We start from the raw sequence: 18459 nt of genomic DNA, 5'->3' as shown, positions 1-18459 counted from the left end.
TATCAGCCATTTTTTATTCATCCGATGGAAATGGAATGTAATCCTGGTGTTAAAATTCTGCCCCATTAAAATTGATCTTTGAGTGCCAATGTTCAAGTACATCTGATTAATTATCTTTACACTTTAAAGCTATGAAGTATTTCCCATGAAATTAGTAATAGTAGGAATTGCCAAAAAAAAAAGCCAATCAGGCTATTTTTATCTTGTTTTCCCTTTTTTGTAACTAAAAAAATATCTGTTCAATTGGGCTTATCTTTCTGTTCTCACCAGACCAGAATTTGTTCTGTAATCATTAGAAAGAAATATTGATTGACCATCCCAGGCAGTAGTTTCATACGATTCACCGTGTCTTGTGTCTAGAGACTGGCTCATATAGTGACCATCTGAGTTTACAATGGTGATGAAAAAGTATCTTTGCAACCAGTGCCTGCATTTACCCTTGCAGTGTCCCTCAGTCCATCATCACCATTACAGTCAGTATGCATTATCCTGTGCCTGACTCTTCTCCCCCTCCCTTGCAGAGTGGAGAAATTCTTGGTGCTCTCTGAGCTTGCTTGTTTTCTTGCAGATGTTTCATTACCCAAACTAGGTAACATCATCAGTGCTAGTAAGGAGTATTAACTAGTTTGGGTAATGAAACATCTGCAAGAAAACCAACCAAGCTCAGAGAGCACCAAGGACCCATCAATGTCAGCCCTGAGCTACAAATATTCTCTTTTATTAGTGGAGAGATTGCCTAAGCAAGCTATATCTTCCTGAGCTCTTTTTCTCCAAAAGTGGAGCAGGTCCTAAAAAGTGTTTACTGCAAGTTAACAAACTCTGTTCTGTGATCTTAATTAGTTGATTAGCATTTTTCACTCAGTGACCATTTTGCTTAACAACTAAGTTACTGGTCCCAACTATAGTTGCTAAATGTGAACTACCTAAAAAGTGATAATAATGAGCGTTATGTTTTGATACACATAATCATTTGCACAACAGTGTCCTCTTAGAGTATAAGGAAGCCCACTTTAGAAATTGGGGCTTTCAGCATTCCCCGCATTATAAATGTATTCTTACCAATTGTTCTGTCCAACATAAATTTTCCCATTTATCCTGCATTCAAACTGTAAAATGCTTGCATTCCAAGTGTATGGTAATACTGATCAATGGATAACAATGGTTACAGGAATTAGAATAAATGAAACAGCTACCACAAATTAAGTATAGGTGATTTACCAAAGTGGCATGTTACTGAACTGCAAAATCTGTCTTTTATGAAAAAGAATAGAATTAGAATTAAAAACCACAAAACATGGACAATTTGCCATTTAATGTTTATTTTCATATAGGAAAAAGATAGACTTTGAAATAGTTCTTTCTACATTTCCACCCCCTATTTGCTGGAGAGGAACTGCTTCACACAAGGCAAAAATACTACATTCATACTGTTTTAATTGGGCACCCTGTACTTGAAGCAGCGATACCCAAACTGGCAGATCTAATTTTCAAACATGAGACTCATTTCTAAAATACGACAGTAAAAAGAAACAAAGATCTATTGCAAATGTATGAATTAGGATACAATGCTTCAAAACATTTCCATTTAAGAGCTGCAGTACAGTGAATGTCTTCTTTAGGCCATCTTACATATGCATATCTATATTTATATATAATATAATATATATATATATATATATAAAAATCAGCACACTTTTTCAGTTCAAAAGGGGTTACAGCTATGAGCTCTGTTTAAATCTCTTTCTTTTAAGTGGATACTTATGTTTTGTTAACTCAGTAGTACAAGCTATCTCTGATCTACATTCTTTTTTTTTCTTTTTAGCTACAAGAGTGAAATATAACCTACAATATTTACATTTCACATATCTTGGTATACAAACAGTACATTGGAATATGAGCCAAGGACTGATATCTTTTGAATTATTTCACGATTTGATAGAGCTTTCTGCATTTAGTGTTTCCTAAATTAATTCTCATTTCTGAAATTTGTCAGGAACCCCAAACTGAAAATTTTGTAGAAGCCAGCAAACTCCTTTTTAGACCAGATAATATAATTTATTAATAAGTTGCAACTATTCATCATAAAATTACTATGTTAAGGTAATTTTAAGATCTTTATCCGGTTTCCTTGAATAAACCTCACAATTTAGAAATCCTTGAAAAAATGAACCACCACCAAATATTTGGATTAAATTAGGGATTTTTGTTTTGTTTTGGTTTCCTTCCAATTTTTGTTCTTCAGCTTTTAGTGTAAAAATCCAATGCTGCTGAATAATACAGAAAGCTCTTTCCTTAAGAATTGCCAAACTGTACTTAGGTTGACTTTACATTAGAAAAGTCATCAAACTTAGGGACAACAGATATTCATAGGTGAAAGACTGTACAGTTCCATTTGCATTTTAAAATGTGGACAGCAGCAAGACGAAGGCCCTTGGCATTTTGTAAATGTAGGGCATAGCACTGGAGATGAAGAATTGCAATCACTTTAATGTGTCCAACAATATAAATTAATATGGAAAATAGCTTTAGTAGAGAGGATGTTTTCCTCTCATCACCAGAAAAATTACGAATGATCGATGTACTTATACGTTTAAAAAGAAAAAATACATGGGTGAAAATTAATTTCTGTTGTACTACCAAACTTGAATTTTGATGGGAAGATTTTAATATGTTGATGACCAGCAATGAAAGTTATGGGAATATATAAATAGATTTTTTTTTTTAAAAAAAAGTGCAGTTCCCTACAAAGTCAAGATTAGTGAAATTAATGCTACAGAATTTTATTCCAGAGAAAATGGTAATGTTCTATTTTGCTGAAACAAAGTAACGGGTAGACCAGTTTCTTCTAATGGGCTCAGTAAATAACTCGTGCTCAGTCTGTTACACCCCTTCCCCAAACAATTATCCTCTCGTGATATCCTTCGGTACCTCTTTGCTATTAGAAGTAGAAAGCAAAGTTGTCAAGATAATCAGGAAATTTAACCTAATAGAAAACTGAAACAGTAGAAATCCAAGCATTATAGAAAAGACGCATTTATTTTTCTTGCCGCTAAATAAATCCAAGAAAATTGTGTATTTGACAAAGAAGCCTGTTAGATAAATATTTGTGGGAAATAACCACCAGCTTATTTTTACGTTCCTTGAGGAACAGTTCCATTCCCTCTCCCTCAAATTTCTTCATTTTATAGAATGATTTCTTGTTTGTGAATGCTGCTACATTGTTAAGAAGTACCCAAAAAGAAATACTGAATTAATGTGAAATTTCAAATAGATTGGATAAAAGATCAAACCCAGAAAGTTATAAAAAGCAGCTTCTAAGTCTCACTTTGTCTTAACCCTGACTGAAAAAAAAAGTTTAAGAGTTTACAGCAGTTGCTTTGCATTAAAATAAATGAAGGCACAAATAAAAAGCATTAGAATTCATAACTATCGGCCCTGAAATCGTAACTCCCTTGTCAATCTGTCCACTTAAATAGCCAGCTGTGTTTATGACTAAGGGACACTAAACTCAAGTCTCAGATCTCTAAAAATATTCAGAAAGAGCACATAGACCTTACAGATTTTAGAAAATTCATTGAAAACCTTTTATTAATTAATGAACACTGAAATAACTATTAAGTGGTGGACCTACTGTATATTCTGTGCCATTGTCTGGCAATAGATTCACCTCTAGAAAAAGTAGAAATGCATAAAATAGAATCTACTGAAAAGATAAAGGAGAACACGTTCACACTAGTACATATATGTTTTAAACCATTAAATTGATTTAAGCTTTTTGCTGAACTGCCTAGGATTTCTACTTCATATAGCTCACAATGCATACATTATTGATAGATAAAATGGCACCACAATATGAGGTTTATACCCCACAATGCTAGAAGATAGCAATGGCATATCTTTCCCTGTCTCCTACCAAGCCAGCCAAATATAGCATAAGAAAGACCCAAGTGATTTCTCTTACTGAACATGGATTCCTACGTAGGTTATTAGATTTTACTGTAGGATAACTGTTGCCAAGTGGCTATGGGCTCTCAAAACAATTATGTGGCTGATCATTCTGGAATTCTCAGCATATATTTAAAAATATGTTTAATGTAGGAATGTATCCCTGAATCAAAAATTCAGATATCTATAAAAATAAACCACTACCTTGAGATATAAAAAGCCAAAACACATCTACAGGGAATTCTATCTCATGCATATTGCCTTAGCAAATCCTGACTTAATTCAGTTTGCAGAACATTTTCCAAACATTATCATGATTAAGAATTTGGGAGAACCAAATTAAAACTCACACTTACATGATTTTCTCCACGTCTCATATTTTGTTGCTAAGCTTGGTATACCACTGCATCTGAACTAGGGCAGTGGTAAACATAATTAGCTTTTCCACTACTAATCAATGTCAAAATCAAGTTTCAAATGTTTTTATCCTGTCACTATTGCTAACATTGCGAAACAGAATCACTTGTACTGACAAATGAGGAAACCCTGTATGTCTTAGACTCTTGGATAATCATGAAAATGTTGCATAACACTGAGGGCTCTAAATATGTGCTTTAGTTCTTAAAAAAAAAATTTTTGCTTCTAGATAAGAATTCAAACTTGGCAGTGTCTAAGTGGCTTAGATTCTTTACTTGCCTATTTGATTTTAATTTAAGTTGCCCTGTACCAAAGAAAAATAGCTATGTGGACAGGCTAATCCTGGAGATACAAACATCTTAATTGCGTAAACTTTTTTAAAAAATTGGACATGGATTGGATGATTTCATAATTCGCACATCACACTAAACATATTTCTCCAATTCCATTGTGGCTTAATGTGATGAGTGAATACAGTATAAAATGAAGTAAGCTTCAAGCTATATCTCTATAGGCCGCCCCCCTTACCGGAGAGAAAATCCCACTTCTGTTATGTAAAGGACAGCCTTGTTTAAAAAAAGAAGCGGGGGATCCCTATTTCAGCAAATGAAATATATTCAAACCACCACTACTTACGGTAATTGGCATAGTTCTATGTAGACCAAATCTTATTTGAAAATATTTTTTTTCCTCTCATGCATAGCTATACTTGTGATTGAGCTCTCTTATTGCTATATCAAGAACCTTCTTAACATTAAATATATAAGACCAACTGAAGGCCAGGAAGATAAAAGAGATGTGCTGTTTAGGAAAAAATGCAATTACACAACAGGAAAACTGCATCATTAATAGGTAAATGTGACTGTCAGACACCGGAGATGCTATAGGCTAACCTTTTTCCACCTGGAGTCTGCCAGATGGGTCTGGATTGCAGAATTTTGAGCCAACAGCAGTTTTGGCCATGCAGTGTGGGAATTGTAGGAGATGGGTCCCACATATGGGAAGGCTGAGAGTCCAAGAAGCTAACAAAAAAAAAAAGATATGGACAACATATATTAGCTAAAGAATATGTAAATGGTCACATTTGAATCATAGCTAACCAAAGCAACTGGCAATGATCTGTAGCAAGGAAATGTAAGTAAGAAGAAGTCAATCTGGTGTAAAATTAGGTTTGACTCAACCTGTATGATGGGTATGAATATAACACAGATATGCTACTCTCTTTATACAGGAAGGACTAAGAACGCTCCGAATGGACAAAAGACAAAAGCAACCTCTATATGGCACTTTCTATCAATACTTAAAGCTTCTCGAAACTTTGTTTCTTGGAAAAGCAAAGCAAATGCTGTACCAAGCTTATTTTAACCATGATAGGAATAATGCTGCAAGGCAGGAAAAAGCATACTTGAAGCAACACAGCAATTTTAACAGTGAATCCTTCTCACTGCTAACCACACACCTTGACTGTTAGTGACATATAGATGTCAAGGTTTATTTCATCCCAATCGATCTATTTTCCTTCACTTTCTTTTTCCTGAAGCCTCTCTTTTTAAGGGCAACGTGATCATTCATTAGAACTTTGTTGATGCCTCATAATTGGTGGCCTTCCGAATACAGCCTGCTACTCCCCCTGTGTAAAATTATAGTCTCTGCTCAAAAAATTACTTACACTGAGACTGCAAAAATCAAAGGAGTTGTTAATAACTTGGCAAGTCACAGTACATGGTGGGTCACAAATTGTCTTAGTTTGGTTCTGCAGAGTGGCTTGAGGCTTTGCAGAGCAAATGCGCCAACCACTTTCCACCCATTGTGTATATTCTGAATGCATTAAATCACTGACTCTCTAAGATTTTTTTTAATAGAGCCAGTGCTGAATCAAGTTTCTGAGTCAATCAGATGCTTAATCTTGATATAAAACAGAGCGAAGAGCGATGAAAGTCTATTCCAGAAAAAATGTACAATCCATGACCAATAAAACTATCATCCTGTTTAGTCAATCGTATGCAGAATTGGTCTTTAAGATACTAGTCACTGACAAATGTTGAATAAATCCCCAAGAAGTTCACAGCGCCTGCAGAAGCTGCAATGACACCAAAATGACATCTGCACAGTGATGTAATTCTGCAAATGCCGCCAGTATGTACAAGTTGCAGGACACCTGAGACAAATATATACATTAGGGCAGCTGTAAGATTACATACATGCCACCACTTGTTCCCTAACAGAAGCCCACTCCCAAAGTACAGAAAAGGTGTCTGCATTTTTGAAGTAATAAATTAGGTCATCTTCCTCAATTAATTTTAACTTATGCAAAAGCAAACCTAATATATTTCAGTTAAGTCCAGGGTTGCTCATAGTTACCTTAAATAGTTTTGATATTCAAGCATTGAGCAAAGAGAAGAAGCATCAATATTTCTGCTCCCTTATTAGAGAAGCAGCTGTTTCTCAAGAAAAGGATAAAATCTCAAATTTCAGTTCTTCCCCCCCCCCCTTGAAATAGTTACAGAAGCATGCGGAGTGAAACTCTTTTTTTTTTTTTTTGCACATTCACAAGCAGTCAAAAGCAACTCTCTCTTGTCTTACAAAGCGAAAAAGGCAGTTTGTTTTGGGCACCTCTGCTACCACATGCCCACTTGGCAAGATTACTTTCCTTTTTGCTGTTCTTTATTTGTTAGAAAAGCTTTTCTGACATTCTTCTACGGTTAATTAAAATGCCTTGGGGAAAAGGAATTGCATTGCAACTTTTGTGTTTTTACTGAACGATCATTTGTACTGTGTTAACTGGGTATCAGTTAACCAATAGCTGAATAACAAATCTAACGAAAATAATTTTCATTCATGGATTAGCATCTCCCAGGGAAAATACTTCATAAAGGAAATGCTGTACTAATAATTCTTTACTTAAAACAACTTGTGCTCCTACTACTCCCACCAAAATTTTTAAAAATGGAAACAAGCCTTCACAAGTAATGCTGAATATGTCCAGGAATCTTGTATAGCCAATTCCTCTATAATTGTTTACACTTATTTACAATGGTGCTTTATAGAAAGAAAAGGAAAAGAAGTGGTAGCATTTTCTAAAAGATTGGGGAATTTTTTTTCTTTTTTCTTCATCTTTTTTTAAAACTCCCTTTTCATAAAAGCCAACTTACATTAAAATTTACATACTCCAAGATAACACAACTAACAAAATATATAATAAAACTCATACAAGTAGAAAAATTTTGAGGTATTTCTGGTTTGAGGTGGTCTGTGGTCATGAAGGTTTTTTTTTTTTAGTTTAAAACCTCAAAAGCCACTTCATGTGTATGTGTATTCTAAGTTTATTTCTTTTATAAATCATTGCATGTCTTGCAAGTTAAAAAAATATTTAAATGTTATATTGGCAGCATTAGGAGTATTCACTGACTAGAGCGGATTTTATATGGCGTAGTAGAATTAAGTGTATTGAAAATATGCACCACTGTTAAGACGAAAAAGTTGGGTGACAGTCTTCAGAGAATGAAGAATCAAGAAAAATCAAACCCATCAATTTCAACCAGCTATGAGCTATGTTGAAAGCAAAGGAATTTGTGTATAAAGTGTAAAAAAGTATACTTAGAAACAGAACTCTTAAAAGATGTGAGTTGCCAAGGTTGAGAAACATTGGCCTAAACTACACCTATCCTTACCATAAATCAAAGATAGACAACTGTATTCAACCGCCATGACTTTTGCCAAAGGACTATAGAGACATGGACAGAGAAGGTGTCAAAAAAGTTAAGATGGCCATGATCACAGCTGCCATCTTTATTTTTTTTTAAATATATACACATACATTCCCATGAAGTCTCAGGGACAATTGATGATGGCGTTTCTATGTGTCCTTAATGGGGAATGATTATCCATCTTTACAATTCCTGATAGTCATAGCAGCTAAACAGCCTTGACATTTGCCCTGCAGATGTTAAGATCTAAGAGTGAAATTGAATTTTATTAGTCTTGGCTACATTTACTTGGAAGTAAGTTTTACTGATTTCAATGAGTCTTCAAAGAAAGGCTGTTTCACATCATGAATGACATCGAATACTGAATGCCAATACGTAACTGGATACTAGGCTGGGCTTTTTTTAAAGCTCCAGGTCAGATGCTTGTTGTCTTCCGTGTTTATTTATTTTTTTGTATTACAATGGCAGAAAAATCGCTTAGGGCTGTAACACTGCCCTGTTAAGACAACTGAGGGAAATCTGCAGTAGTTGAATCCTAAGACCTCATTCTCTGAACTTATAAATGTAATAGGAAGGGTTGATTTCACTTAACATTACTCAAGCCTGAGATATTTAAGAATCCATTTGTATCAGTGATATTGTGACCCAACTTTTTCTGCATGTTGCAGCAGTTTAATAGTCTGCCTCAAAACTTGCCCATCCTCTCATTAACTGTTTTCCTGAGAAGTAACTCTTTAGCCACTGTTTCTCCAAATGCTGCAATAATCCACCCTCTCTTCCCCACCCAGCTTTAACTTCTGGTCTTCAGTTCTACCACCATCATAATCAGTTAATATTCTTGACTCAATCACTCTTCCCCCACCCCCACCCCCCCACAAGCACGGCAACACCCGTTAGACCCGTAAAAGACACATCTGCTTTTTTCTTTTTTTCCTTTTTTAAGCTCACTGTCTAAAATACAAAAGAAAGAAAAGTAAAAGTAGTAGAGGGGGAGGGGGATCCATTTTCTGAGAGGTATGATCTCATGGAACAGTCTTGATTTTGCAGCACATATAAGAAGATGAGTAGGTTGTTTTCTTGTTATCACTGATATTTGGTGTAAAAATTGCAGGTTAGTTAGAAGAGAAAATAGGTTGATAAAGGAAACAAAGAGAGTTCACTGAGGTTTTGAGGTACCTGCACTGTAACTGCATTCATTAGTCGGCACCTGGATGCTTTCAGAGAGATGTCTTTCTCTTATTATTATTTTTTTCCCTCTTTCAATACAGTAGAGCAATATGCTGGTAAATTGATTCAATCAAAACAACAACAACACAACAACAAATAATAACAATAGCAAGAAAAGTCAAGAAAATAGCAGCTGCATTCATGTATATGTATGCGTGTGTGTGTTGAATTCTGCAATTTTTTTTTTTGAAAAAAATCCACTGCATCTGAAGAGACCAGTGGGGGGAAAAAAAGGCAAACAAGGATTTAGATACTTGACTCTTTGGGCAGCAAATCTACGTTGGTGACAGAGGTCACGATGGAAACAAGGCAGTCGAGGGTACTACCATTGGCTGATTTGCGAATCTGGGCAATGCGCTCTTCCACACAACCGGCTGACAGTCTGGCCTCCGCATCATGATCCCAGCATTCTTCAATTGTAACACACAGCTGGGCTATGCCCTGGGTGCCCAAAGAGAAAGGAAAGAAGAATTTAACAAGAGAAAGTGGATCGATGTAGCTTTAGGAGGCCAGATGTACAGGCTGCACTCGTGGTACAGCCGCAGTGCGGCTTCCTCATTACAGTTGTAAGTCGTAACAGCCACAAGATGAGTCAGGTCATGTGACTGATTGGATTTGACTATCTTTTTTGTGGTGGTCATTAAGCAAACATGGTAGACATAAGGGCAAATGCCATGATTGTTAAGCAAATGTCTTAGTTGTTGAGTAAAGACATTGTTGGCCACGATGTGGTTTTGCCAAAAAAATGCCTATGTTTCCAGGGTTTTTTTGGGCAAAACTCATAAACGTTTTGGGACACTGCAAATGGCTGCAATTGTGGCCATGTTGCTGTGTGCCTAGAGTACAATCACATGCCCATCGGGAGGAAGACAGTCAGAAGTTCAGATTTTCAGGTAGGCTATAACTTAAGCAATTGGTTGTAAATTGAGGACTGTAATCTCTGCATAGGTTGCATTTTAGATTGTAGAACGTGATACAAATATGGTAGTGATTTCACCTTGCTCTTCCTTCCAATTCAGAACAAAGCAAAATCAAAGAAAACTTTATAATCAATCATAGATTCCCATTCTGCCCAATTGAGAAATTACACATTGCAACTTTGCAGTGGGTTAGCTTATTTAAAAAAAATGGTTTAACATCAGCTTCTTGGAAACTAAAGCATCTTGTTCACCCAAACAAAAGACTTCAGTTAATGAAGGAGTTATTCTTTTCCCACCTGTGCAGATAGAAAGAAGCAGCAGGAATCCTGGCCAAAGGTATTTATGCTGGCCTATCAAACAGGAGTATTGACTGTCCAAATGGGAAGACAGGTAGTCTTCAACTTACGACCACAACTGAGCCCAAACTTTACGATGCTAAGTGAGAAAGTTTGCTAAGTGCCCCATTTTACAACTTTTCTCGTCACATTTGTTACGTGAATCACTGCATTGTTAATAACACAGTTATTAAGTGAATCTGGTTTCCCCATGGACTTTACGTGTCAGAAGGTTGCAAAAGGGGATCACATGACCTCAGGACATTGCATAATGTCTCATAAATGGGAGTTAGTTGTCAATCATCTGAATGACCATGGGATGCTGCAATGGTCGTTAGTGTGAAAAATGGTCATAAGTCACTTTTTTCAGTGCTATTGTCGCTTTGAAAGGTCAGTAAGTGAACTGTTGTAAATGGAAGACTATTTGTATGTAACTTTTACAAATTCTATTAATTTATCATCTATTCTTTTAATAATCTCTAATTGGATGCTAAAGCACGCTAAGGCATCTCACTGATGCCAACGGATCCAGAAATGGCTTCCAAAACATGAAAGCAGAAGTTACCCTGAAAGTACAAACACAGGTAGTCCTCAGATTGCAACCATTCATTTAGTGACCATTCAAAGTTGCAACAACATTATGACCGTTTTCCACACTTTAACAACCGTTGCAGGATCCCCATGATCACATGATCAAAACTTGGATGCTAGTCAACTGGTTCATATTTATGATGGTCACAACATTGCCGGGGTCATGTGATCAACTTTTGTGACTTTCTGACAAGCAAAGTCGATGGGGAAGCCAGGTTCACTTAACAACCACATTACTAACAACTGCAGTGATTCACTTGACAGATGTAGCGAGAAAGGTTGTAAAATGGGGCAAAACTCACGGAACAACTGTGTTTCTTAGCATTGGAAATCTGGGGGTCAATTGTGGCCATAACTTGAATTCTACTAAATCACATGGACATTTGGGGGGGAAAATGTAAGCATCAAGGACCTACAGGGTGTTTAAGCCAATGGTCCTTGAACACCGGGCGCATCTTCTTGTGGACCACAATCTCCTGCAGCTCCTCAAGAGATGGATGCTGGCCAATTTCTTCTTCAAAAGGCAGTAAGTACTCATCCACTGGACCTGTTTTTGCAGAAAAGAAGTCATTGCTACCAAATACAGACCACTGGAACCAAAGGGCAACTCCGACTAATTGGTATCTCACCCACAGCGGTATTAAACTGTATGCTTCACAGAAATATGTACTGTCTACTTATTTTCTTGTTTAAATGGAATCATTTATTTGAGGTTAATGTTGGAAATCAGCATTGTTTAGTTTTCTACCCAGCTTTGCAGTGGTGTAGGGGCCATAAAACGGATCCTTGGTCTGATTCCCTCCCTTCCTGTGCATCCCCCTTGCTTCCTCCTCAGGTAATAGCTGTAATGTTTATTTATTTAATTAAAATGTTTATATAGCTGCCCATCTTCTAAGCAACTCTGGGCAGCTACTTAAAGAACTTCTTACTGTATTCTTATTAGTTCTCTCTGAACAAGAGATAGATTTGCAGAGGATGGGATTTTTGCCCTGAGCTGGGTTTTTCCCCCATTTATTTTGTTGGTTTTTTTTAAAGCTAAGAAACATATTGTGTTGATATGCTACAAGTCAACATCTTGATTAGTTTAATTCATATTGGAATTTGCAAAAAGTGAATTCTAGGAAGATTCCTGAGAAATGTGGGTAATCTCCATCCCATAACTGTCGGAAAACTCAAATCTTTTCCTCACTAAAGGATCATGCTCATAAATACAGTTCAGGCATGCCCTGTTCGTTATTTCATTTATTAGCTTATTATTTCTCAAAGACTCTACTGTACAAATTCCAGCTTACAGGAATTAGGCTTATAAAACACGTATGTGACAAAATCTAATTGATTATTTATTTATAAAACCTTTTGTTTTCTCTAAATCTTCTGCTTTGAATGAAAATCTGTCATTTTAACAAAGACTTTGTATAATTTAAATGTCTCAAAATGCTTACAAATTTAAACAGTACCCATTATATGGGAGTGGATATAGGTATGAGAATTATCTTGAGTGGGTTAGGTAGGTTTCTACCAGGAAAAAGTTCCACCCAGATGTTCTGAATTAAATCTCCATTATCTAACACCAAATGGGTTGGACATACAGTATTCAACCCAACCTTCGCTTTATTGCGAAGGTTGTTGACAGCGTGGTAGCACAGCAGCTCCCGTGGGTCCTGGAGGAAACTGAGTATCTGGATCCGTACCAATCGGGTTTCAGGCCCGGGTACAGCATGGAGATGGTATTGGTCGCACTGGTGGATGATCTCTGGTGGGCTCGGGATAGGGGTTATTCTTCTATCCTGGTCCTATTAGATCTCTCAGTGGCTTTTGATACCATCGACCATGGTATCTTGCTGCGACGTCTCCGGGGGTTGGGAGTGGGAGGCACTGTTTTACGGTGGTTCCCCTCCTACCTCTCGGGCCGTTCACAGACAGTGTTGGCAGGAGGTCAGAGGTCAACCCCGAAGCCCCTTGATTGTGGGGTGCCTCAGGGGTCGGTCCTCTCTCCCCTCCTGTTCAACATCTACATGAAGCCACTGGGTGAGATCATACACGGTTTCAGAGTGAGGTATCATCAATATGCTGATGATACCCAGCTTTTCATCTCCACTCCGAACCAACCCAGTGATGTCCTCGACGTGATGTCCCGTTGCCTGGAAGCGGTACGAATCTGGATGGGGAAGAACAGGCTCCAACTCAACCCAGCCAAGACCAAGTGGCTCTACGTGTCGGCATCTCGTGTTGTCCAAGATTTACCATCTTTGGTTATGGGGGGAGAGGTGTTGCCTCCCATTGATAGGGCGCGTAACTTAGGCATCCTCCTGGATGCACGACTCAATTTAGAAAATCATATAGGAGTTGTGGCCCGGGGGGCATTTGCCCAGGTTTGCCTGGTGCGCCAGTTGCGCCCCTATTTGGACCGAGATGCCTTACGTACGGTCACTCATGCACTCGTTACCTCCCGTATAGATTACTGCAACGCTCTCTACATGGGGCTGCTCTTGAAGACCACCCGGAGGCTTCAGCTGGTGCAGAATGCGGCTGCGTGGGTTGTGGTGGGAGCATCCCAATACTCCCATATTACATCCCTCCTGCGTGGGCTGCATTGGTTGCCGGTTGCCCTCCGGGTGAGGTTCAAGATGCTGGTTCTTACTTATAAAGCCCTACATGGCTTAGGCCCGGGATATCTGCAGGACCGTCTGCTGCCAGGAACGACTTCCGATCGCCCTGTGCGCTCACACAGGGAGGGTCTCCTCAGGGTGCCGTAAGCCAGACAATGTTGGCTGGCGACCCCCAGGGGGAGGGCCTTCTCTGTCGGGGTGGCTGCCCTTTGGAATCAGCTCCCCCGAGAACTTCGGATGGCCCCAGATCTCTGGTCCTTTCGTCGCGACCTAAAGACATACCTTTTCCAACTGGCCGACCTGGACTGACGACAGGGGTTTTAATTTTGTTTTAATTTTTATTGGGTTTTTAGTGGGGCTTTGTAAAAATTTAATCTCTTTTAATATTTGTATTCATTGTTTTTATTTTGTTTTATTGTTGTTAGCCGCCCTGAGTCCTTCGGGAGACAGGGCAGCATACAAGTCCCATGACTAAATTAAATTAAATTAAATTCATAATTTCTGAGGAAGCAAAAACAGTATGGAAAAAGGATATTGGAACTTGCCGTCAGTGGCTGTGCATCTGGAAACCAATTCCCACAATACCAGGCCCATGGCATACATATCAATTCTCAGGAAGGAATCTCTCTGGAAATTAATTGCTCCCTCCAGGACTTCAGGCGCCATGTATCTTCTTGTTCCCACCTATAATAGACACAGGAATCAGTTACTGGGCCTAAACCTGAAAAGGAGATTCCCATACTTTTCAAAAATCTGGTGAGAGACAGAGACAGAGACAGAGAGAGAGAGAGAGAGAGAGAGAGAGAGAGAGAGAGAGAGAGAGAGAGAGAGAGAGAGAGAGAGAGAGAACAATAAAAAGGAAAGGAAAAAGAGAAGCAATAGCAATAGTTGTTGATATTACCTTGGTTACAGATAGTCCTTGAGTTATCACGCCTTGTTCGATGACTGTTGAAAATTAATATGGTGCCGAATGAGCGTACTTACAACTGGTCTGTGAAGTTGCAGCTGTCACAGAGTCCTCACAATCATGGGATCACGATCTGGGTGCTCGGGTGTCCAGCTTGCAATTATGACGTTGTAGTGAGCCAATGGTCACATGATTGCCTTTTGCAATCTCTCCCGCTGGCTTCCCATGAGCAGAGTCAATGGGGAAGCCAGCAGGGAAAGCCAGAGGTTGTTTCCACTGCTTTATCTCCCAGGGATCTCATACTCTGTGGCACAGACCATCCTCCCCAACTGTTCTCTACAGCACCTTACTATGGTTCCTGCCAAGACCCCCACTGGATAGTAGCCGTGATGACTAGTTGGGTAATGAAACGCTTGCAAGAAAACAACCAAGCTCAAAGAGCACAAGGATCCCACAGTTCAAACTTAAGCTAAGAAGATTCATCATCATCATCATCATCATCATCATCATCATCATCTTCATCATTTTGACAAGATCAATTGACTTGCTGATGCTTCCTAAAGAATATAGGTAGTTCTCACTTCCTGACTGCTCGTTCAGCGACTGTTCAGAATAACAGTGGTGCTGGGAAAGGATAAATTGTATATACTATCATGTGTATACACCAATTGTGACTTGTTTTTTTGAAGATACAGAACCCAGGCACTAGATTTGTCTTCTCTTGTCTTATCTTCGCCCACCTTCCAAATTAGGTTTGCGAAATGAAGTAGTGCAAGCTAACCTGGAGGTTTACCTGTCCGTGAGTATCTCCTGGAGGCTTCCCGGGTTCAAAGCGTACAGCCAGTCCGAAGTCAGCAAGCACGGCAGTTAAGTCATTCTTCAGAAGTACATTCTTGCTCTTGAAATCTCTGCAAGAAAACGAAAAGAGATGGACATTTAATGTAGCGCATTATCAACCTCCAAAGAAAATCATGTATGTGAGATTTTTGCCACCAATAACATCAACAGGTGGACGCAAACCCAATTTACGGGAAAGATCCCAAAGGAGGGGAAAAATCAGTGAGGATAATAGGCAGGCCATCATTAACACAAGTCATGTGCAATGGCATCCTTCTTTTATACCAGGGGTCTTCAAACTTGACCCTTTTATGACTTGTGGACTTTAACTCCCAGAATTCCATGCTGGCTGAGGAATTCTGGGAGTTGAAGTCCACAAGTCATAAAAGGGCCAAGTTTGAAGACCCCTGTTTTATAGTCTTAATTGCTTAGCCAGCAATTTTCTAGAAATCATGCTTGGCATCTAGAATGTTGCCTTGGATTTTGACCCCTACCTGGAGTTTCATTCAGCTTTATTTCTTCTTTATCTACCTCTTAAATTAAACCCCCTGTGCTTACTAAGCTACTCCTGGAATTTTCCTTCAGTAGTGGAAGAAGAAGAAGAAGAAGAAGGGGGTCGAATATAATTAAATTACAGACTTGAGCCAGCAGATGGTAGACCCACGTGTGCTTGGCATTATAATTCTCTTGCCATCAATTCAATTGACCGGCTGGATCACAGGACAAGCGTGGGGCCAAGCAATATAATTAATGAGGGCAGATTCTGGGGTGTTTTTTTTTCCCCCATGAAATGCTCTGTCAGAATATGTCACGAAGAGAGATGCCACTATGGAGAGAGAACAAGAGCTCAGAAAAGGGCGGAGGGGAAATGCAATGAATTCCCAGGGTGTACAGTATCCTGAAGGAAAGTTTTCACCCCCTCCTGACCCACAATTTTTTGTTTTGTTTTGTTTTTTCAAGGAGGGAAAGAAAGGAGGAAAGATAGTTCCCAGGCACTGGTTTTACGTTAAAGCTGCTAAAAGTTGGCGGAGAAACCATCAAGAGACCTTATGCCAGATTAGTCAAACTTCTGACAGCCAAGTACACCCAAAACCAAGATTCTCACAGAGGCTTCCCCTGTCCAGATTTATTAAAAAGAGAAAGGGGATTAGGCTACAGAATTCACAACAACTAAATCCTTTCATTATTCGGACCCCGTTTGAATTCAGTAAGCTGTAGCTTTGTGTGTTCTCCTAAGCCGCCGATGAGAGGTCTGTTTTCCAGATAATGAAAGAAGAAGTGCAAATATTCTGGGCTTGTAGTGTTTTACAAACCACCTTTCTCTTTTACAGGGATTGGAAAGACTTACATTATTTCTACAGACTACCTGGTGGATGAAAAGGTTAGTTAAGACAGGAGTGAGCATTCTATATTTCTCTGAGTCCCAGCAGCTGTTTCGTGGCCCTTAAGAGTTGTGGACAAGGCCACTAATTTTTCTCTCCTCCTCTCTCCTCCCCTCTCCCTCCCTCCCCTTCATTTTTGTCCAGATGAAAGGAATAGGAAGAATATCTTCACTGAAGGAAACGGTAGTTCCAATACATAAATGAATGAAGGAATGGAATATGTTTGAAGTGGATTTATTGTATCTGGAATTACGTGCCATTAGGGGGCAGCAGCACAGCAGCAAAAAGCTACCATGACAGTTCTCCTTTTCAAGCTTAGTAGAACCTCTTCTGCAAGAGCCTATTGGTTAAATAATCCCGGTGCAACTGGCATGGAAACTCTCAGATGGCTCAGGATGTCCCATTATATTGCTCTTCCCCTGTCCATGCTCACCCTCTTCACTCGCCCCCAGCAATTGAACCTGCTCCTTCAAAGGAAAACCAAGGAATAATTAGTGTTCCCATAGGAAGTCACAATTCCCTTGAGCTGTGCATACATACTGTTTAGATTGGAAGAGGAAGAAATCAATGCATCACCTTGAGCTCCTTCTCAAGAACAGCAGCGTGAACTTCTAGAACAGGGGTCTTCAAACTCAGCCCTTTTATGACTTGTGGACTTCAACTCCCAGAATTCCTCAGCCAGGCATGTTAGCTGAGGAGTTCTGGGAGTTGAAGTCCACAAGTCATAAAAGGGCCAAGTTTGAAGACCCTTGATTCTAAAAGTAAGTAAACAAACTTTGATTTAGTGTTGCAGTAGACTAAAAATGGGACTTACCTGTGTGCTATAGCAGGCTTATGTCCCTCTCCCTTGCACCAAGGAATGTCCTCATGCAGATAGGAAAGTCCACGGGCCATGCTTTCCGCCACCTGGCACAGTTCATTCCAGTTGACAACATTCCCCTTCAGATAGTCAGTCAAAGACCCCTGGGGGAACAAACCTAGATGACGTCTATGACTCTAATCAGATCCGTGTGTGTGTGTGTGTGTGTGTGTGTGTGTGTGTGTGTGTGTGTGTGTGTGTGTGTGTGTGATTTACAGTGAGCCTGGCCAGTATTTTAAAGCAGGAATCAGCATGTTTCTCTGGAAGTCAGCCCAAGGGCCAGTTCTAAAAGTATGACTCTGCATAGAAGATACACACACAGGGAGTGCCCACAATAACAGAAAAACAGAAGGGACCTTGGAGGTCTTCTAGTCCAACCCCCTGCTCAGGCAGGAAACCCTATAATATCATTTCAGACAAATGGTTGTCCAATCTTTTCTTAAAAACCTCCAGTATTGGAGCACCCACAACTTCTGGAGGCAAGTCATTCCACTAGTTAATTGTTTTAACTGTCAGGAAATTTCTCCTTAGTTCTAGGTTGCTTCTCTGCCAATGACATTCATCTGCAGGAGAGAATTAAACACGAGCTTAAATATCCTCCAACGGAATCAATGGGATTGAAAATTAATGCTAGGTTTGTTGGGCCATTTCTGAACTTACAGCACCACAGCTACAATGACTCAGCCCACTTACAGGTAGTCCTCGAGTTATGGCCATAATGGA

At 39.1% G+C, this 18459-nt stretch overlaps 1 protein-coding gene across 4 annotated transcripts in view; it reads right to left on the bottom strand.

Moving 5' to 3' along the window:
* Positions 1 to 1311: 1311 nt before the first annotated feature.
* Positions 1312 to 18459, bottom strand: part of ACVR2B (activin A receptor type 2B) — a 101941-nt gene continuing 84793 nt past the window's right edge. Inside the window, exons 7-12 of one of the 4 annotated variants that reach the window (XM_081343674.1) lie at positions 17692 to 17840; positions 15440 to 15566; positions 14297 to 14435; positions 11559 to 11689; positions 9551 to 9737; positions 1312 to 5384 (exon numbers count right to left, since the gene is read on the bottom strand). In XM_081343674.1, the coding sequence (XP_081199800.1) occupies positions 5251 to 5384; positions 9551 to 9737; positions 11559 to 11689; positions 14297 to 14435; positions 15440 to 15566; positions 17692 to 17840 (867 nt within the window). In that variant the 3' untranslated portion in view covers positions 1312 to 5250. Of the gene's footprint in view, positions 9738 to 11558; positions 11690 to 14296; positions 14436 to 15439; positions 15567 to 17691; positions 17841 to 18459 lie in introns of all 4 variants that reach the window. The other 3 variants (XM_081343676.1, XM_081343675.1, XM_081343677.1) reach the window with 3 other exon arrangements.

The sequence above is a fragment of the Vipera berus genome (genome assembly GCF_964194415.1).
Source record: "Vipera berus genome assembly, chromosome: Z".
Classification (NCBI taxonomy): domain Eukaryota; kingdom Metazoa; phylum Chordata; class Lepidosauria; order Squamata; family Viperidae; genus Vipera; species Vipera berus.
This window is presented reverse-complemented; position numbering and strand designations above follow the sequence as displayed.